The 22712-nt window shown below is 38.7% G+C and overlaps 1 protein-coding gene across 1 annotated transcript; it reads left to right on the top strand.

Moving 5' to 3' along the window:
- Positions 1–308: 308 nt before the first annotated feature.
- Positions 309–21139, top strand: tlk1b (tousled-like kinase 1b). Its single transcript, XM_079432345.1, has 22 exons — positions 309–632; positions 4646–4764; positions 5547–5618; positions 5732–5770; positions 6377–6452; positions 7043–7086; positions 7347–7436; positions 7528–7614; positions 8128–8220; positions 8305–8415; positions 8505–8641; positions 10374–10559; positions 10829–10895; positions 11081–11178; positions 11397–11478; positions 15254–15345; positions 15429–15518; positions 15602–15771; positions 16110–16245; positions 18698–18809; positions 18917–19024; positions 20200–21139. The coding sequence occupies exons 1-22, from the start codon at positions 497–499 to the stop codon at positions 20362–20364; spliced, it is 2310 nt and encodes a 769-aa protein (XP_079288471.1). The 5' UTR covers positions 309–496; the 3' UTR covers positions 20365–21139.
- Positions 21140–22712: the final 1573 nt, after the last annotated feature.

Genomic DNA, 22712 nt, shown 5'->3' with positions numbered 1-22712 from the left:
AGCCATTTAATACCAATGCAGTAATGCAGGCAGTTGATCATTTTTTTTTGACACTTTTAAATATACTTCAGGCTACTATGGCCTTATATAAAAGTTAAAAGCTGCTTATGACCACTTAATGTCAAACCTGTTTATTTTGCACTAATGATCAGCTGACTGATCGTGCATAGCCTTTACTTTATAGAGGCAAAGAGTAATTTTATCCATAATAGAATTTGCTAGAAGGATTGAAGCATCTGAGGTGTGATCTGAAGTTTTGCACTGATGTGTGTGAGCGTGTACATGTGTGTAACCTTTGCAACTGGCGTCACACACACACACACACACTGATGAGAGTGAGCGAGGATCTCAGTGCGCAGTGCGGAGCTGAAAACATGAGCAGTGTTGCATTGATGATCAGGGTTTGTGCATGATGCATTAGCCACACACAGGTGTGATTTGACCGAGATCCTGCGTGCGATGCGCTCGAGCGTCTCTTCGCGTGGAAAGCGTCTTCATGAGTGTCCAAAGTAACAGCAACAGCAGTGGAAGTTTGGACGGAGCGCCATCTTGCTCTCAGTTCTCGACTGGATCTCCGACCCCGGGCTCAGTTTCTTCGCTCGATATCTGCGCTCCGCGGACGCGTAAGGAAGGTAAAACCGGCGTGAATGTAAATCTGAAGTTTGTTCATGTGAAATCGGTCGGGATTGTGTTAGATTGACGTGTGATTTTGAGCAAATCTGGGCTTTAATCGAAGCGGTCGTGTCGGAGGCCGCTGATCTCTCGTCTGCTGACTGTGACTCTCTGTGTTTTTATAACAAGCATCGAGTCCGAGACACGAGCTGCTGTGTTTTAAACTGTTTGCGAGGGAATTCTGTCGCTTTTTGTGTTGATCGCACGCTTAATTTGACGCGAGGATGCCCATGGTCACCTATTAGGGGCTGTGTCTCAAAACCTTGCGAGATGTCTACCTAGACTGCATTTGTGGGCATCATAGGTGCGTATTTTTTGTGCATTTTTATGATGCCCCAGAATGCTGTCTTTGTGTCTAGGTAAGTTAGACATTTCCTTGAGTTTTGACATGTGGCCAGTCTGATAAATTGATGTTGTTGAGGTTTAAGAGTATGTATTTATCACTTGTGGGCAATGCTTACAATGAGACAGAGACTGTACCTGATAAACATGAGCTGCTGTCTGTGTGCTTGAGAGTGTTTATCACCCATGCATGCAATGCAACGGCCTGAAATGCTAGCTAGGTAGAACCTAACTAGGGTTTAGGACATTGGCAGTATCTGATAAACACAATTTGCTGCTTTTATTGGTATTTATTTACCTAGCACTCTATGCATGTCATGCAATGGCTGTCTAGGTAGGCAGATTAAGTGATATTTTAAGGTTGACAGTATATATTTAGATATATTTTCTCATGCACGCTTGCATGACTTTGAGAGACAGCCAGCTATATGATACATATGAAACAAGTTGATGCAGTGATTCTAAAATGTTGTATAGTTTGGCAGGTCTGTATCTAAGCTGATGTTTACGTTTGAGAATCCAGTCAGCAGTGCATGTAGGATGATGTGTAGGTGGACATCTCACTGGATTTGAATAAGATGCCAAGTACCTGATAAACAGGAATTTATGTTTTTGTGCTTGAAAGTATTGAATTATTTATCTAGCACTCAGTGCATGTTATGCAGTCGCTCAAAATGCAGTCTAGGTAGGCAGCAGTCTAGGTTTTGAGACAAAACTAGTACTTGATACCCAGTAGTTGGTGTTTATGTGTGAGAGAGTATGAAATGGTTTCTGGGAAGCCATGTCAAATTTTGGATACACATGAATTGGTGTGGTTTATTTCACAAAAAAATAGGCATTTGTTGGAGAGGTGTTGCATCTTTATGGATATTTGAATTTTGTGTGTGTGTGTGTTGTTGCAGCTTATGTATTTTTTTTTTCCCTGGAATCATCCAAATGGCTTTGAACGTTGAAGCAAAAGATCTGATCCCCATCTGATTGAAATGCATTATTTAGGTCATACGGTTTCCTTTTTTATTGAACCGGTTGTTTGCTGTGATATCTGTCATATCCACCAGAGACTCAGACTGGTGTGTGTTAATATGTGCTGCAAACATGCCTATGTGCACTGATGAGTGTAACATCATATGTGTGTTAATGCATTACTCAGATTCTCATGTCCAAGAATAAGTTCTCAGCCATGTTATGGCAGGCTCTACCTTTAATTTTTTATCAAAGAGGTTTTTTTTTTGTGCTCTTTTGCATAAAAGTGTTTATTTAAAATAAATGCTGTTCTTCTAATTTGTAATTATCCAAGAATCCTCCCAAAAATGCATTGATTTCCACAAAAATATGAAGCAGAACCACTGTTTTCAGCATTGATGATGATAATAATAAAAAAGTAGCAAATCAGCATATAAGAATTACTTCCGAAGGATCACCTGACACTGAAGACTGGAGTAATGATGCTGGAAATTCAGCATTTCATCACAGGAATAAATTACATTTTTAAATATATTAAAATAAAAAAATATTTTTTATTCTTAAAATATTTCAGACATTTTAAATAATAATTTACCATTTCAAGAGTTTTTAAAAAGTTAAGTGGCATTAATATATACCCCAGGAATTGATTTTCAGGCGTTTTTAGCATGTAAAACACATGTTTGTGTGTCATCCATTTTTTTTTTTTGTCCGAGTAACTGAAATTTTCAATTTAAACAATTATGGCTTTTATTTATTAAAATTAAATCAACATCAGATATAAAAACAGCTGTAAAAATGCACAAGATTGCCATGGTGCATAATATAAAAGTAGGCTATTCAATGTCTTCATCTTCTATAAGAAGTTGGATCATTATTGTTTTATAATCACCTGTGCATCAGTGCACAAACGAGGATGTGGCTTATGTGTTTCCTGGTCTTTTCCGGACCTCTCATTCATTTCCACTCCACCTTTCGCGTGTTTGGGAGGTGTCTTATTTAGCCCAGCGCTGTTTTCTTTGCTACTCGGGTTATTTGCTAAAGCAGACGTGGCCTTAGGTTTATGTTTATTCATTCCCAGTGTTTTGATTTATCATCCGTGTCCTTTATCTGGGCAGCTGTGCTCTTCCTGCCCTGTTGACCTTCATAATTTTCCACCCATCCACCATCTTGGGATCTCTTTGGCTTGGAGCTCTCTCTGGCACGAGTCTTATCATGGCAGTGGTGTCGGACACATCCGCTGCGCCGGTGTTTATGGCTGGAGAACACTAGTGAAGATGAGCTGTTTTGTCTACTCACTGTAGAGTTTGAAGACCAGATGATTTCTTTAGGCAGGTTTTATAATGATGATTCATGCCGTTATTAGTTGGTTGTTCTTATCGGCTGCTGGTACTGTATTAGTCTCATGTGCTGAAGAAACGGGGCCATTTGGCTGCTGCATCGATGATGATGATGATGATGAATTCTGTCTCCAGGCATCTGCTGCCAGATCATGTCAAACATGGAAGGAATAGTTTAACCAAAAATGTAATCCTTAAAGAATATTTAATCAGAATTCTTAGCAGGAAAAAATGTGGTTTGCATACAATTTACAGTAACATTCAAAAGTTTGGGGTCGGTAGGATTTAAAATCGTTTTTTTTTTTTTTTTAATAAAGTCTGTTTTGCTCAAAGGCTGCATTTATTTGGTCAGAAATGCAAGAAAAACTATAATATTATGAAACATTATTACATTTTAAAATAACTTTTTTTTTATGTGAATGTATCATAAAATGTAATGTATTCCTGTGATCAAAGCTGGATTTTCAGCATCATTAGTCCAGTCTTCAGAGTCACATGATCCTTCAGAAATCATAATAATATACTGATTTGCTGCTCAAGAAACATTTCTGATTATTGTCAAAGTTGAATATATGTTCATATTTGTGTAAAAACATGATATATTGTTAGAAAGTTCAAAAGAACAGCATTCATTTGAAATGGAAATCACTTTTGATCAATTTAATGCATTCTTGATGAATGAAAGTTAAAATACATTTTGAACAGCGGCGTATGTATGGAGTCTATATTATCTGTAATATTGAGCTCACAGTGATATGTGGAAACGCATTATATTTACGTACAACATAAAAATGTTATGTATTATGGTAGATTGTGTCATCAATGTTTACTGAGACTAAAATAAGGCGATGGAGCTATGCTGTCAGTGGCATCAGCTGATAATGAGCAGGAAACTTCTCAAAGTACTTCCTGTTTGTAATCCTCACTCCAGCAGGAAGAAGCTCTGTTGAAGTTTGCTGTGAAAAATGAAAATGGGTAAAAGAGCGGATGAAAAATATGGATGAGCTTGTGGACGGTCAGATATGAAGCACATCTTATTGTTCACACATCGTTGTCTGGACATTTTGAAACAAATGAGTATATGTAAGCCTGATGTGAGTGTAGCTGTAAACCTTTTAGAAGTACTTTGCCTTTAAATCAGTGATAGGAGTAGGTGTATGATCTTCTGGCTCCGTTAGGGTGGCACAGGATCAGAAAACAATGACTGGATGGTCTCGTAAGATTCCAGAAGGATGTGTCACCGGGATCACACCCCTCCCGAAACTCAACCCTGTGTACCTGTGTGAGAACATGTTGAGATTGACATGTGATTGTGTGTGTGTCTGTAGGTATGGATGAACTGCATTCTCTGGATCCACGCCGGCAGGAGCTTTTGGAGGCACGTTTCATCGGAGCAGTTAGTGGAAATACAGGAGGAAGCACCGGGAGCGCGAGTGGAGGACCTAAAGTAATGCACACGCATGCTCATATGCTTAGTTTGAGTACATTTGGGCTGGATGATGTTTTGGATTATATGATTTTAATTAATTTTATTTTTGATTTAAATGTGTCTTATGTACAGGGGTGGTGTGCATGAGTGACACCTGTTAATGCACAATTAATATTTTAGATCAACAAACTGTACTGTATAGGATTTCTATTCAAACTGAAAGCATAAATCTAGTCTACCCACTGCCATTTTCAAAGCACAGTGCAAAAGTGTGACATTTCATTTACTGGCGCTATTCAATCAGCAGCAATTTATTTATTTACTTGGAAATGTAAATTGGATTTCTTGTTTTTAAAACCGAAAAAGCATCATCTGGGTAATTAAACAAAAGGTTTAATGTAAGTTGTAGAATATAGTATATCATTATTTTTCCACAGTAAATGTTTACGTTTTTCACTAAAGATTTGCTCATTTTCTTATGCATCAATTTAAAAAAATTTATTGAAAAGCCAAATTTACTTTAGTAAAAAAATAAAGAAAAATTCCATTCATGGACTTTGTGAACCTATTTCATTTGGAGTGATGACTAAAAATAAGTCATTGAATGAGAGTAGTGAATTAATTCAGTCAGTTTGAAATGATTTACAGAAATGAACCAACTCTTTAAATCAGAGGCACTGCTATAACCGTATTTCCCAACACACTCATGTTAATGTTTATATCATAGTGATATCAGTATGAATATTTTATATATATATGGTCATAACCTGAACCAAACCTGCTTTGATCTTTCTATTTAGGGTTTGAACAATAACGAATGTTCCAGTCACAGTTTTGGCAGCCTGGGGTCATCTAGTGACAAGGAGTCCGAGGTGAACATTACACGCATGCATGCTCATTGAAGCTTTGTATTTACTGAACAGATCTGTTTCAACAATTTGTTTATGTGCTGTCTGTGTCTGAAATGTTTTTTTTCCCTGTAAAGAACTCTGACATAAAGAAAGGAGGATCGCCTGCATATTCAGTGAGTTTGACTTGATCTTATTTGAATAGGATTGAGTCTTAAAAACATATATAATAATGTTCCAAATCCATAAGACCATACGTTTTCTTTCATGGGATGCAAAAGGTGCATTTTTGAATATCTTGATGAAAATTAATGGAAATGATGAATAAGAATCATTAAACTGGTGCATTTGAGTTATGAAGGTACAGTTATGTGATAATGTTGTTGATGTCAAATGTGACATTCCATAATTAGAAAGCTTATATTTATTACTTATATAACTTATATTTCAGTCTCTTCCTTCCACAATGCTGTATTCGCTGTCTTCTAAGGGCAAAACTCTTATGAATCATTTTTGTCATTTTGGAGCTTGTGAGCACTTGTCCATATTCACTTTCATTACACTGTAAAGAGCACTAATAAAAGTCAAACAACGCTGGAATGACATGGTAAATGATGTTTTGTACAAATGCAGTGTGGCAGCCTCACCGGTGAACCTTTTAAAGCTGCTTTGAGCTAAATTCAGCTTGGAGCTTGCCTAAACCATTTACTATTGATTGCATTGTTTAGCAAACAAAAGTATTGATTGAATAGAAAAGTAACGCTTTTTCCTGTTTTCCCAAGACTCCAGAGAAGAAGCACTCCGAGTCGTCCAGAGGAAGAAAGAGGAAGGTTGACAACCAATCAGAGAGCAGTCAAGGTAATGTTAAAGGCCCGCTCCACTTTTTTTGAAAATAGGCTAATTTTCCAACTCCCCAAGAGTTAAACAGTTGAGTTTTACCGTTTTCGAACCCATTCAGCCGATCTCCGGGTCTGGCGGTAGCACTTTAGCGTAGCTCAGCATCTTGCTCAAAAATGACCAAAGAGTTTTGATATTTTTCCTATTTAAAACTTGACTCTACTGTAGTTACATCGAGATGGTAACGGTCTAATCCCATGATCTATGCTAAACTAAACTAAAAGTGCTAGACCCGGAGATCGGCTGAATGCATTAAAAACGGTAAAACTCAACTGTTTAACGCTAGGGGAGTTGGAAAATGAGCCTATTTCCAAAAAAAAGTGGAGTGTTCCTGTAACTTCCTGTGTGTATGAATGAAGTACATCTTAATGAGACATAATAGAGTAAGTTTTTCAATAAATTGTTAACAAACCTAGCATTTTGGAGCTGAGAATCACGCGCTTCATGTTTATTAGGAAATAGAGCGTTTAATGTGTAGCGCAGAAATGATGCAGTACACTGACAGAAAAGTGATTGTTACCAATGACCGTGTTTTTTATTTAACCTCTCAGGAAAGTCTTCCGGCCGAGGGCCCAAGATCAGCGATTATTTTGATGTAAGTAAAGCTTTGTGTGGATGACTGTGTTTAGTCAGCTCTGTATTAAATGTCAGTCATGTGTCAGAGAGCTTTTAGTCCGAGTAATGCTGCTTTTTTCATCATCTAATGGCTGCTTGCTTCAGTAGATGTTTTGACTTGTAGAGTTGTGAAATTGCTTGAGCGTCGTTAGTAACGTTGTGATGATGTCACATCCTGTTAGTATGTTGTATGGTGCTGTTAAAAAAACCAAACAAACTCAGCATATCTCCTTCCTGAAGTTCCAGGGAGGAAACGGATCAAGTCCAGTCAGGGGGCTTCCTCCGGTCCTGCGCTCACCACAGAACTCTCACTCTGCACCCGGCTCTATCGTAAGCGCTGATCTTTGAGATTTGAATATCATGTAAGGAGCCAGTGATGTTTTTAAAAAAAAAATTTATGTTGCTATTTTTCACTCTTCAGGTCAGACAGAACAGCTCCTCACCCACCAGCCTGTGTTTCATGGATCATACGATGAATCCAAAACAGCTGAGCAGCAGAAGTGTCCAGGTAATACTTGCATCACATGCTCTTCTCTCTGATTCTGTTAAATGTTTCAGTCTGACGTGCAGTGTATGCTTTATTTGCATTGCACACTGACTCCGTTAAACATCCACACTCTGACACTGAGTGTGTGTATTGCATGCTCTGACACTGAGTGTGTGTATTGCATGCTCTGACACTGCAAAAAGTGCCTTGCACCCTGACACTGTAAAACATTCACTGCTGCTATTACATATATGCACTGCATGCTCTGCCGCTGTTTAATATACTCTCTCACACGTGCACACTATTCTGACACTGTGTTGGAACAACTTCTATATATGCACTGCATGCACACATTTACATTATTAAACATGCACTGCACAAACTGACCCTTAAATATGTACTTCATGCTCTGCCGCTGTTAAACAAGCCCAGTGGTACTGTATATGATGCATTGTTTACTGTATATCTGTTGATCACACATGCCGTCATGGATGTTCTCTCCACGTTTAACTCTCTTTCCTTCTCTGCTTTCAGACGGATTTGACACGGTTGAAACTGGCTGCACTTGAGAGCAATAAGAATCTTGACCTTGAGAAGAAGGAGGGCAGAATAGATGATCTACTCAGGGTGAGTGTCACCTGTCCTTGAGTTTTTTTTTTCTTTGTGGCATTTGAATTCAGACATTGAGCGGTTTTAATGTTTTCTCCCCAGGCGAACTGTGACCTCCGCAGACAGATAGATGAGCAGCAGAAGCTGCTGGAACGTGTCAAGGAGCGTCTGAACAAATGCACTACGATGAGTAAAAAACTGCTCATTGAGAAGGTGAGCTGTGTTTGATATGCTGGCAGCTGCTTATTTCTCATGTGTCAGGGGTGGTTGAGTGACTCTCGAGTGTGTTATCGACTCGCTAGAGCACTCAAGAGAAGCAGTCCTGCCGTGAGAAGAGCATGCAGGACCGGCTGCGTCTGGGGCATTTCACCACAGTCCGGCACGGAGCGTCCTACACGGAGCAGTGGACAGATGGATATGCCTTCCAGAACCTGGTCAAGTAAGAGTCTCATGCAGACACACACTAAAGCTGGTTTTCTACAGTACTGGAAAAGGTGCAAAAATCTACCGTTGTCCAAAATCATCATTTTGCGATATTCAGTACTTGACCAGGATGCCAATGTTCTGCTCTGTGTCATTTTAGCATCGCTGAGATACTATTATAATTTTCATTATTTTGAATTAGTTTTTATTTTTATATTTTCTGTTTTCATTTTCATTTCCTTTAAAAGTTTTAGTAAATTTAGTTTTGTTTATTTATTTTATAAAAAAAAATTCAATTTTATTGTAGTATATTAACTAAATGAAAATGAGAAATATTGTCTTGAAATAATTACTAAATTAATAAATAAAATAATTATTTTGTTTTTGTTTTTTTCCAGTTAGTTTATTTTATTTCACGTAACTTAAATGTGTTTTTTATGGTTTTAGTTTATTTAACCCTGGGGCTGCTATCATAAATAAAATTTATGTATTTATTGTAGTTCCTCTATGCCCCGCCTTTTCTCAAAGCTAATCATTCTGAGAAGCGAGGCGTGCTCTGATTGGCCAGCTATCCAGTGCGTTGTGATTGGCCGAATACCTCAAGCGTGAGATGGAAATGTTACGCCCCTTACCGTATTGTGATGCCGTGTCCCGGCGCAACGACACAAAAACAATAAAACCCATTATAAACGAGGCATTTGTTGCATCCAGTGGAGACATAATTACTGATTATAATGACTTATACTGTCTTTTAGGCGGTGTGATGCAACATTACCATGTCTGCAATTGTGATTGGAGAAACGACAAACAAGTGCTACTCTACACTGCTCAACTCGCGTTTGAATAATCGGTGGCAAATTCTTTAAATAATAAAACATACTTACAGGCTGTGAGTCCGAAGCGCCAAACTGTCCTTGCAAATTTGGAATTGCCCCACTTCATAGAAACAGCCTTTGTGCAGCCAGCATTGTAGGCTACTCTACCAGGTCCAGGAAATAATCCTCTGTTCCAGAACAGTTCAACCCAAATATTAGAGTGTGTGCAGCGCATTTTACAGTGTTGTAAATACAACTTAACCACTGATTTCTAGTTGTGTCCTCTTTTGGAAGCCCAAACAAAATACTTTCACTTTAACAACGTAACACAGCAACAATACTACAGCGAGAATAAAAATCACGCCCCCTTTCATTGCGTAAACATTTGGGCGGTGTTATGCAAATCTTCCCACACCGTGACGTAGACATGTGGGGGCGTATTTAGGGGGTGTGGATGAGTCTTAACTTTTGATAGAGAATATCTCTTTGGTTTTGAGACTAGTCTTTGCAACTTCAGGGATCTTATCTATGCACAATCAGCTTGAAACACTCCCAAAGAGAAAGGAAAACTTGAAATCGCATCATGACCCCTTTTTGTTATTAATATTTAGAATAATTTTAGTTTCTTTTAATGTAAATTGAGTTATTTTAGTATATCAAGATAAACTAAATTAAAATGTTTCAACTTGATATACTAAAATAAAATGCGTTTAAAGTTTTTTTTATGTCTTAGTAACACATTTTTTATTTTTTTTAACTATAATAACCTTGATCAGGCATGGCAGCAAAAACTGTTATGTAAGAAAAGTGTGGGGAACTTTGAATGCACTGTAGATCACTTCCATTGTAAATAATAATAGGGCAAGTGCTTTCTATTCTGCATTTGCATGTGTTGTTTTTATAGGTGTTTTTTAATTTTTACTGTGTTAATAGGCAGCAGGAGTGGATAAACCAGCAGAGGGAAGAGATCGAGAGGCAGCGGAAACTTCTAGCAAAGCGCAAACCTCCCAGCACACCCTCCTCCCATAGCCCGACCCCCAATGAGTCCAAACAGAGAAAGACCAAAGCCGTCAATGGAGCCGACAACGACCCCTTCCTCAAACCCAGCCTGCCTACACTGTAAGACATTAACACATACACTCATTTACTTCCTTTCCAAATGGAGACTTCCCGTTGACTTCTAATGGCATTAGAATGAGACAATTAGGATTAATATAGAACAGGGCTGCACAATTCATCATTTTAAGATCATTGTGTAAGAATGTGTGATCTATAGAAAACCAAAGGCTGCGATTTAAATAAGTTCAAAGTATTTTCTGCAATATTCTCTTCAAAAATGGTCCAGAAACACACGCTGTTATTGAAATGCTTCTGTATTGAATGTGCAGGCTGACTGTAGCAGAGTATCACGAGCAGGAAGAAATCTTCAAACTGAGACTGGGTCATCTCAAAAAGGTTAGTCTCTGTATAAACACACAATACACACACTCTCATGTGCATTAGGGTAATGCTTCATGCATAAGCAGTCATGCAGAAATGCTGTTTCAGATAGTCTCTTTGTCCTTTTCGTGGTATCTGCCATTCATACATGAGTATGTTAGTATGTGCTCACGTGTGTGTGTGTGTGTGTGTGTGTTCAGGAGGAGGCAGAGATCCAGGCGGAGCTGGAGCGGTTGGAGCGTGTGAGGAATCTGCACATTCGAGAACTTAAAAGAATCAACAATGAAGACAGTTCTCAGTAAGTCCCGCCCAGATTATATTTAAATATTAAAATCTTAAATATGGCTTGTGGAGGTCTTGTGAAATTCTTAAAAGGCATTCAGCAATAAACTGTAATTGGCAGACATTGAGTATTGTAAATATAGTGCTATTTCTTTCTTCCTTTAGTTTTGTTTGCTGTTTGCTCCATTATGTTTCTTTTGAAATGGAATAATCGCACTCTATTTGTGTTTATAGATTTAAAGACCATCCAACCCTAAACGAAAGGTATCTTCTCTTACACTTGCTGGGAAGAGGTGGTTTCAGTGAAGTTTATAAGGTATGTTATTTTTTGTCATTAGATGCACTTGCACACTTTTGATACAGTTTTTGCTTGATCAACATGTATACACTACTCTTCATAAGTTTGGGGTTTTTCTTCAAAGACATTTATGCTTTCATTCAGCAAGGATGCGTTAAATTTATTGAAAGTGACAGTAAAGACATTTGTGATACAAAAGATGTCTTTTTCAAATAAATGCTGTTTCCACAAAAATATAAAGCGGGACAGCTGTTTTCATCATTTATAATAAGAAATGTTTCTTGAGCAGCAAATCAGCATGTTACAATGATTTCTGAAGGTGCGTTTGACACTGAAGACTGGTGCTTTACATCACAGAAATAAACTGCATTTTAAAATATAGTCACACAGAAAACAATTGTAATAATATTTTACAATCTTCCAATATATATTAGGGATGTAACGATACGCGTATTCATATCGAACCGTTCGGTACAAGGCTTTCGGTTCGGTACGCATTGCACCGATTCCTGGGGTGCGTCGAAAGACGATGATCCTGTATCAACGATAGCCAGAGATATTGTCAAAAACATCAATTATTGACAATATTAAGAGTATTTGGCATTTCCAATTAATGTAGGCCTGTTACATTCTTATTTTTATTAGCCCTATTATTAAGAAGTTTTATTATTAAATTAAAATTACTATTAATTTGCCCCGCAATAATTACCACATAACTGACAAGGATAAGATTAGTCTATTTACTCCTCAATTAAAACAGGTCTATTAGGTTATACAATAAATTATAGTCATATAATTAAAATATTAACACTGCAGTCATCAATAAAAATCAATGAAATAAAAAGCTTTTATTTCAAGCACCGACTTTCAAAAACAACCTGTTTAACACGAAATAGCCTACGTTTCTTCTCTTTCTTTTTTTTTCACTATGTGCGGGCCACAAGAGAAATATTAATGGAATAAATGAAAACAGCTTAACCTATATCGTTATCAGCATATGTTGAAGTAGAATCGTCTGTCTTTGTCTCTGAGAGAATAAGCGGCGTCAGATGCTGAAACCTCCATCGTTACTCCGTCCTTCTGTTTTTACTTTCACTTTCTTCTTATAGTGAATTGACTGAGATTAGACGTTCACCGGTATAAATATTGCGCAAAGTTTGTGTGATATGCATTGGCTTACCTTCATGGTTTAAAACGTGGTTTATTTCCAACATTGCGAGTCTTGCGACGTAACCAATTGCCCCGCCCCCCTTATCGAAAACCCCACTGTTGTATCGAACCGAACCGTGAATTTTTTGTGTTTTACATTAAAGCAACACAGAACAGTACAAAAAAGGGATTTTACAACTGTTGAATTGCATCTGTTCCTGGAGTTTTATACATATTATAACAATGTTACACGTATATTTCTAGGCCAGTGGGCACAGGCAATATGTTGATCATGCAAAGAAAATAAGAGGGTCAAACCTTTAAACTGTTATCCTTGACTTTCGATAGATGATTAAAAAAGGGTTCCCAGGTGGCTTCAAAACCAGAAATGCTACCAGGAAGGTTGCTTACACAGTATTTTATATAATATACACAATGTAGTTACACTATTTTATTACTGTTTTTACAGCCTTGGTGAGTGTAGGAGACTTTTCAAAAACAATAAATATAATTTTGGGAGGTGAGAGTCATAGAAAGACCCCAAACTTTTTTACATTAGTGCATGTTAAAATCATTTTCACAACCCATTTTACTTCTGTATCTGTAAAGTGACATACTTGCGAGTGAAATTTAATGAGAAACGTGTAGAACAGAACTTTTATCAGAACTGTATTGGATGAGGAAACTATTACATAGTTGTTTCAAAGGTGGATCAAGTTATAATATTTTGATAAAACATTACCAAGACTTTTTTTTTCTTTATAACAAAGTATATATTATTTTGGATCATTCCCCATAAGACATGTAAGAAATGTGTTTAACGGGGGAAAACATCTTTAACCATGGTAAAATAACACACAGGCTTACAGTTGGGCAAAAAAGTATTTAGTCAGCCACCGATTGTGCAAGTTCTCCCACTTAAAAAGATGAGAGAAGCCTGTAATTTTCATCATAGGTACACTTCAACTATGAGAGACAGAATGGGGGGAAAGAATCCAGGAAATCACATTGTAGGATTTTTAATGAATTAATTGGTAAATTCCTCTGTAAAATAAGTATTTGGTCACCTACAAACAAGCAAGATTTCTGGCTCTCACAGACCTGTAACTACTTCTTTAAGAGGCTCCTCTGTCCTCCACTCGTTACCTGTATTAATGGCACCTGTTTGAACTCGTTATCAGTATATAAATGGCCAAGACCAAAGAGCTGTCGAAGGACACCAGAAACACAATTGTAGCCCTGCACCAGGCTGGGAAGACTGAATCGGCAATAGGCAAGCAGCTTGGTGTGAAGAAATCAACTGTGGGAGCAATTATTAAAAAATGGAAGACATACAAGACCACTGATGATCTCCCTCGATCTGGGGCTCCACGCAAGATCTCACCCCGTGGGGTCAAAATGATCACAAGAACGGTGAGCAAAAATCCCAGAACCACACGGGGGGACCTAGTGAATGACCTGCAGAGAGCTGGGACCAAAGTAACAAAGGCTACCATCAGTAACACACTACGCCACCAGGGACTCAAATCCTGCAGTGCCAGACGTGTCCCCCAGCTTAAGCCAGTACATGTCTGGCCCGTCTGAAGTTTGCTAGAGAGCATTTGGATGATCCAGAAGAGGATTGGGGGAATGTCATATGGTCAGATGAAACCAAAATAGAACTCTTTGGTAAAAACTCAACTCGTCGTGTTTGGAGGAGAAAGAATGCTGAGTTGCATCCAAAGAACACCATACCTACTGTGAAGCATGGGGAGGAAACATCATGCTTTGGGGCTGATTTTCTGCAAAGGGACCAGGACGACTGATCCGTGTAAAGGAAAGAATGAATGGGGCCATGTATCGTGAGATTTTGAGTGAAAACCTCCTTCCATCAGCAAGGGCATTGAAGATGAAACGTGGCTGGGTCTTTCAGCATGACAATGATCCCAAACACACCGCCCGGGCAACGAAGGAGTGGCTTCGTAAGAAGCATTTCAAGGTCCTGGAGTGGCCTAGCCAGTCTCCAGATCTCAACACCATAGAAAATCTTTGGAGGGAGTTGAAAGTCTGTGTTGTCCAGCGACAGCCCCAAAACATCACTGCTCTAGAGGAGATCTGCATGGAGGAATGGGCCAAAATACCAGCAACAGTGTGTGTAAACCTTGTGAAGACTTACAGAAAACGTTTGACCTCTGTCATTGCCAACAAAGGGTATATAACAAAATATTGAGATGAACTTTTGTTATTGACCAAATACTTATTTTCCACCATAATTTGCAAATAAATTCTTTAAAAAACAGACAGTGATTTCCTGGATTCTTTCCCCCCATTCTGTCTCTCATAGTTGAAGTGTACCTATGATGAAGATTACAGGCCTCTCTCATCTTTTTAAGTGGGAGAACTTGCACAATTGGTGGCTGATTAAATACTTTTTTGCCCAACTGTACATGACTTAATGCTCTTATCAAACAGCAAATGCCATATCGTAAAAGACACGCATTTCTATATTATAATACAAAACCTGTTTGATAGTAGTAAAAAAAGGACATCTTACAAAATGTATACAGACAGCCATAGAGATCAACTATTAACCTTAGCTTATATTTCAGGGTTTATTTTGTGAGAGAGTGTGGCTTGTTTAACCTGTTTATGTTGTTGCGTGAAGGCATTTGACCTGTTTGAGCAGCGATATGCAGCTGTGAAGATCCACCAGCTCAACAAGAACTGGAGAGAAGAAAAGAAGGAGAATTACCACAAGTATGTTGGGCATCTTTTTTCCAGTTTCTGTCTCTCTCACTTTCTTTTATGGACATGCTCATTTGTTATTTTGTCCACTCCAGACATGCCTGTAGAGAATATAGAATCCACAAGCAACTGGACCATCCCAGAATAGTCAAACTCTATGACTACTTTTCCCTGGACACTGACACGTAAGTCTCTGTTACTTGTTCTGATAAACCAGTGCTAGTTTTTGCAACCATACAGATATTGACTTAATGTGTTTCTGTTCTAGATTCTGCACTGTTCTCGAGTTCTGTGAGGGGAATGATCTCGATTTCTATCTGAAGCAACACAAGCTGATGTCTGAGAAAGAGGCTCGCTCCATCGTCATGCAGATAGTCAACGCCCTCCGATACCTCAATGAGATCAAACCACCCATCATCCACTACGACCTGAAACCAGGTGAATGCAACACACATGATAAACGAATAGTTAACCCTAACTTTAAACCACTGCCTTTTATCAGCTGTTTGGACTCATTCTGATGGCACCCATTCACTGCAGAGGATCCATTGGTGAGCAAGTGATGTAGTCCTATCTGTTCCCATGAAGAGACAAACTCATCTACATCTTGTGCAAAATTTTCAGCAGATTTTCTTTTTTGGCTGAACTATTGTTTTAACTGCTGGATCATTCACTAGTGCAATTCATGTAGCACATTGAATTGGTGCAGCAATGCTTTTTTTTTTTTAAGGATGGTTGGCGGTTATTTGTCACAGACTTTATTTTTGGTTGCTCAGGAAATATCCTGTTGGTGGATGGAACGGCATGTGGGGAGATAAAGATCACAGACTTTGGCCTGTCTAAAATCATGGATGACGACAGCTATGGTGTGGACGGGATGGACCTGACATCGCAGGGAGCTGGAACCTACTGGTCAGTTCAATGCACTACAGAACATTACTTCAGTGTTAAACTCAAACTCATATCTTTACAAACACATTTTAATTGTAGATATTTATAACGGGGCTGTCCAAACTCAGTCCTGGAGGGCCGGTGTCCTGTAGAGTTTAGCTCCAACTTGCCTCAACACACCTGCATTGAAGCTTCTAGTATGCCTAGTAAGAGCTTGATCAGCTGCTTCAGGTGTGTTTAATTAGGGTTGGAGCTAAACTCTGTAGGACACCGGCCCTCCAGGACCGAGTTTGGATACCCCTGATTTATATGCTCTAAAGCAGGGGTGTCAAACTCAATTCTTGGAGGGCCGGAGCCCTGCAGAGTTTTGTTCCAACCCTGCTCCAACAGACATACCATGTCGTTTTCAAATAAGCCTGAAGGACTTGATTAGTTGCATCAGGTGTGTTTAATTAGGGTTGAATCTAAACTCTGCAGGGCCTTCCAGGAATTGAGTTTGACACCCCTGCTCTAAAGCTCCAAAAAGGACAAAATAGAAGCGTACATTTGTCCATATGACACTTTATTTTCCTTTTTTTTTGATATTGTGCAGTGCTTTGACACAATTTGCATTGTAAAAAGCGCTATATAAGTAAAGGTGACTTGACTTGACTTGACTTGACATATGACTTACACACTTTAGTCCAGAAACTTTTAAAAACTTATGGCCCTGTATACACCTTGTAATAAGATGCATTTTTGTTTAAATGATCACAAGTGGATAATTCTAAATACAGGTGTGAATGGGGTTCAGGGAAAGATTTGAGGAACCCTGGTATTTACATTTACATTTATGCATTTAGCAGACGCTTTTATCCAAAGCAACTTACATTGCATTCAAGTTACAGTTTTTACATTTTATCAGCTCTTGCTTTCCCTGGGAATCGAACCCATGACCTTGGCGTTGCTAGCGCCATGCTCTACTATTTGAGCTACAGGAACCCTGGTATAGAGGCATACTGCGGTAAAAAAAAAAAACATTTACAAAATATGATTTAGATAAGCAACATTATATGGCCATGATGTTTCCCCAAATATCAATATCAACACGATTGCAATGTGACTCTGATTTTATACAATAGTATTTCAATAAACAAGAAATTAAAATTAAGTGACTTAGATTTTAGACAAAATATTGAACGTTTTTGCTCAATTTCGCTGACGAAAATAGTTCCGATCAAAGCCACAGCAGAACGGAGTGTCTACGAGCAACACACGGCAGTGTTTTGTTACTGAATGCATCCACGTTTTTGAATGAATCGAGTGAGTCAGTGATTCAGTGGCCCATTCATAAAGACAGTGGCCGTTTCTCAATACCAAGTTCGCAGAGTCTGGACTTCCGTCCTTTCGAGTTTGGACTTTCCAAGTTCGACTCAGAAGAACGAACTCTCGAGGACGGGAGGACGAACTGAATTCTGGGTTATGGCCCGTATCAAGTCCGCACAAGTCACCTCTCGATGCATCCTCGGTAAAAGGGGCGGATCAAGAACACATCCGGGGATTTGAACTGGACTTGGCTAGATGTGAACTTTGAATTGGAACAGTACTTGGGCAGCGACTGATGACGTTTCACAAGTCCACAAGAACACAAGTACAGACAAGTACGCATATTGAGAAACGGCCAGTCACTTGCCTCGTTTCTGAATGAAGCAGCCGTTTGAATGAATCGGTTGAATGAATGAATGAATAAAAGACTCACTCATGAAAACAGACACTTGCCGCCGGTGGTTTAGTCATATTTAAAAGTATCATTGCATTTTTCAACATGTATTTGTATGTTTAAAAAGAATATGTAAAAAATTAATCTTATAAAATTATTTATGCATTTGAAATGTTGCAGTGTAAATGCGTTTATGGCACCTCAGCTTCATCAAACTGTCTGTAAATGCATCTAATACCACTTCAGATGCAGCTTCTGTTTCCTCAGCAGTGGAAAGATAGTTTGTTAATACTAATTTCATTTGAATGGTAACAACTCTACAGTTTCTTATTATGCTAACTGAATTAATTGAAATGTGAAAGATGACTTAATAAGGTTAGGGGAAAAAAATTACCTTTTATAAACATAGTGGGAAATTACATCTGTTTTGTTACATACAGCAACTCATTTTAAGTTAACTATTTCTTCCTCTTTCCAGTCACAGAGCACTTTATTTTGAGAGTTAAGTGAGAGAAAATCTGTAACTTAGTCCAGATTGGGGGAATTGTAATGTTTAATCATTTCTTTTATGATGTAAATAATTTTTGCATTGAAATTTGCATAGATTTTTGTTTCTTTATGCTGTCAATTATAGTTCTTAGAAAATCCGAATCGGCAAAAATCGGTATCGGCAGGTCACACTTCCAAAAAAAAATCAGAATCGGCCAAGAATATTGCAATCGGTGCATCTCTAGTTAAATGTTCTAATGGAAATGAAATGTTCTGATGTTTCAGGTATTTGCCACCAGAGTGTTTTGTCGTTGGTAAAGAACCTCCAAAGATCTCTAATAAAGTAGACGTGTGGTCTGTGGGCGTCATTTTCTTCCAGTGCCTGTATGGACGAAAGGTGAGGCAAATTAAGAAACCACTCTCTACTAGCTACAGCCACACACAGCTACTGACGTAAAAAGCATTTTAGGATGACGCCGCATTGAATCTTTTGTTGTTCTGTAGCCGTTTGGTCACAATCAATCCCAGCAAGACATCCTTCAAGAGAACACCATCCTGAAAGCCACCGAGGTGCAGTTTCCTGCCAAACCTGTGGCAAGCAACGAGGCCAAGGTCAGTTTGAGACATAAATACGCTTTTATATCATTTATACGCATAAGTTGCTCGCATCCCAGTTCCATCAAACCCATCGTTTCATCACAATTTCACCAGGCACATCAACCATAACTCTTTCAAAAACAGCCAAAAAACTTGAAGTTATGATTGATCCGCTGACTTTCTCAGACCACATTGCTAAAACTGCCCGGTCCTGCAGATTTGCTTTATTCAACATCAAGATTTCTTTCGGAACATGCTTCACAACTCCTTGTTCAAGCTCTTGTTCTGTCCAGGCTGGACTATTGCAATGCTCTCTTGGCAGGTCTTCCAGCCAGTTCTATCAAACCTTTACAATTAATCCAGAACGTGGCAGCAAGATTAGTTATTAATGAGCCGAAAAGAACGCACGTCACACCTCTGTTCATCAGTTTGCACTGGCTACCAATAGCTACTTGCATAAAATTCAAGGCATTAATTTTTGCAAGTGAACGGCGCATTATCGTGCCATCCCAAAGAGGCACAAAATCACATTCACGGACTTTTACATTAACTGTTCCCATCTGGTGGAATGACCTGCCCAACTCAATCCCAGCAGCTGAATCCTTACCCATCTTCAAGAATCGGCTAAAAACACATCTCTTCCATCTTTACGTGACCATCTAACTCTAGCACTCTCTATTCTAATTCTATTCTTAAAAAAAAAAAAACTTGTCCCTTTTAGACTTGCACTCTTTCATTTACTAACTGCTTGTTAAAAAAAAAAAAAAAACTAGCTTCTCTATTCTTTTTGTATACTATTTGTTTTCTTTTTATTCATTATACAACTAACAAAAGCAAAAAAAAGCCTCTAACACTAGCTTGCTCTATTTTTTTTTCTATTACTAATAATATAAATGCAATCATTATAATATTTTTTTGTATACATTTGAATTCCTTTCTTTAACAGTTCTATCTGTTTATTAGACTTCTATCAGTATTAGACAGAACTGTTAAACGACGACCGCAAACAAGGGAGAGAATGTGAGCACTGTTCAGCGCCGTCAAAATAAAAGTCCCGTCTCACACATCGGTCAAACAGAAAAACGTATATTTGAAAAATGCCAAATATCGGCCGATATATCGGCCTTGACAATATATTGTTCGACCACTAGTGGGAACCACGGTCTGAGTTTCTTTCTTGTCCTCCGCAGGCGTTTATCCGCCGCTGTCTGGCTTACAGGAAGGAGGATCGCTTTGACGTCCATCAGCTGGGCAGCGACTCGTACCTTCTTCCTCACATGAGACGATCCAATTCGTCTGGGAATTTGCAGGCCATGCCCGCAGGCCCCGCCTCTTCAGGAATCATCTCCTACTGATTGGCTGATCGATCTTGATTGACGGTTCTCATGGCGAGTTCCCTCCCTTCATCACCTCGGGGTGGACAGGAAGGGGGAGGAGCTATGTATGTCTGCTGTAGGACACGCCCACAGCGGACACAGTGACTGCCATTGATATTGGGGCAGGAATGACTGATGTCATTTCCTGTGTGGATCCAGATGTCAGTCAGAGCTAGAACCATTTGAAAATGGATATTTGTTTTTTACACGAGGCATTTTGTGGAGTAGATTTGGGAGGGTCGCGCTAAAGTTTTAGCTTCTTGTTGATATCCTCCCTGAGCTACGCCTCTGTAACGGGGTGTTTCGTTTTGTGTAAGTGTGAAATTTAGAGACAATTAATTGTAGTGTGATTGGAAATAGAAGAATGAGTGTTTTAATGTGGCACAATAGTGTCTGTAAGAGAATTTGTGTGTGAGCGCCTGTAAATGGATGTTTTACACCACAGCGTTATATGTTGGCTGTTCATAACATACATGTGTTAGGCACAGATTGCAAGGTGTGTGTGTGTTACAAAAATGCTGTCTATTTCACTTCAAAGTAACATGTATATTTACATGTCAGTTTGTTTAAATGGGCTTAATATTTATAAAATGTGGATGGGTGAATCTCACCAAAAATGTCCAGGTCACATTTCACCCCAAAATCAAGGGGAAAAGGTTGCTTAATTTACGTGAAAGAAATGAAGTTTTTTTTTAATGCATATTTTCAGTTTTCATGACAGTTAAACAATAAAAAAAATATATGTAGTATTTTTATATTGTTTTATAAAAATTATGTATTTGAATGTGTGTGTGAATGAACACATGTATGTTTATTTTACATCAGTATGCACGCACACACACACACACGTGTATTTATATATACACACATACATGCATACACATACACACACACACACGTGTATTTATATATACACACATACATGCATACACACACACACACGTGTATTGATATATACACACACATGCACACACACACACGTGTATTTATATATACACACATACATGCATACAAATACACACTATATATGCTGATGTAAATATATTTTTTAATTTTATATAATGTGTATAAATATATTTGTATATATACATGTTGTAGAAATTTGTTCCCTGTAAAAGTTCAACTGTCATGAAAATTGTCTTAGACACAGACAGACAAGACACACGCACACACACAGACAGACAGACACACACACACACACACACACACAGACAGACAGACACACACAGACAGACAGACAGACAGACACACACACACACACACACACACACACACACACAGACAGACACACACACACACACACACACAGACAGACAGACAGACAGACACACACACACACACAGACAGACAGTTCTGTGAGGGGAATGGAAAAAGTGTGTGAGTGTGCTTTTTAAAGTACTTTTCATTTACATCAGCATGAATTAAAGGCAATATAATAAATACTGTGTATATACGATATGTGTCTTTCGTATTACAGTGAGTAATTTTCAGCCAAATAAAATCGGGTTCTTTATTTCTTTAGATTTTGGAGTGGAAAATGACCTGGACATGTTGTTGACCAGTTTCATGAGATTCAGCTGTTTGTCCTGCATGTAGGAGGAGAAACCGTGAAATCATCTCAGTAGAATAGACCTCCTATAGCAGATCTCAAACATCACATACGAGTACATTAATGAATCGAGCCTGTGCAGGGTTTCATATTTTCTCAGTTTGTTGGTGACTTTTGTTGTCTGATGCGGCATCAACACCTCGCTGCACCCTGATGTTGCTTTTAGTTTCACGATTTACTCAGATTATGATTCAGACCAAATATGAATTTGATTTACCAGGAAACAGCATGAATAAACCTCCATTGTGGTTGTGAATGAGAGGTGTGTGTGTGTGTGTGTGACGCGAGCGATGATTGACAGAACAGACGGAAGGTGGGCCGGACCCCACCCTTGTTCATCAACCCCTTTATGCCCAGACCCAGTGCTGTCATGTTGCTTAGCAACCCTCGCTGATCCCGGAGCCTGAGTAAGGCCAGCATCTCCGAACGACGTGGACCGGACCACGCTCGAAGCTTCCAGAGTCTGTTTTCAGGGGACTAATCTCAGCTTTTGTTGTCCCCTCTCTCTAAATACTCTTTCAAACCCAGAAGCAGTTTTCAGCTCAACATATTGTGATCTGTCTCCAAGTGCTGCTGCAATTGTAGAGAATGTAGCCAAAAGAGAAATAAACATTTTTGAAAATATTTGGATACATGTGCTTTCTTTCCCTAATTTCTTGGACAGTTTCTTGTAATAGCAGAGCTGTTGTTATATGTTTGCTCTCAGGGTCTTGCTGGA

Source organism: Barbus barbus, assembly GCF_936440315.1.
Source record: "Barbus barbus genome assembly, chromosome: 13".
NCBI classification, from domain to species: Eukaryota; Metazoa; Chordata; class Actinopteri; order Cypriniformes; family Cyprinidae; genus Barbus; species Barbus barbus.
This window is presented reverse-complemented; position numbering and strand designations above follow the sequence as displayed.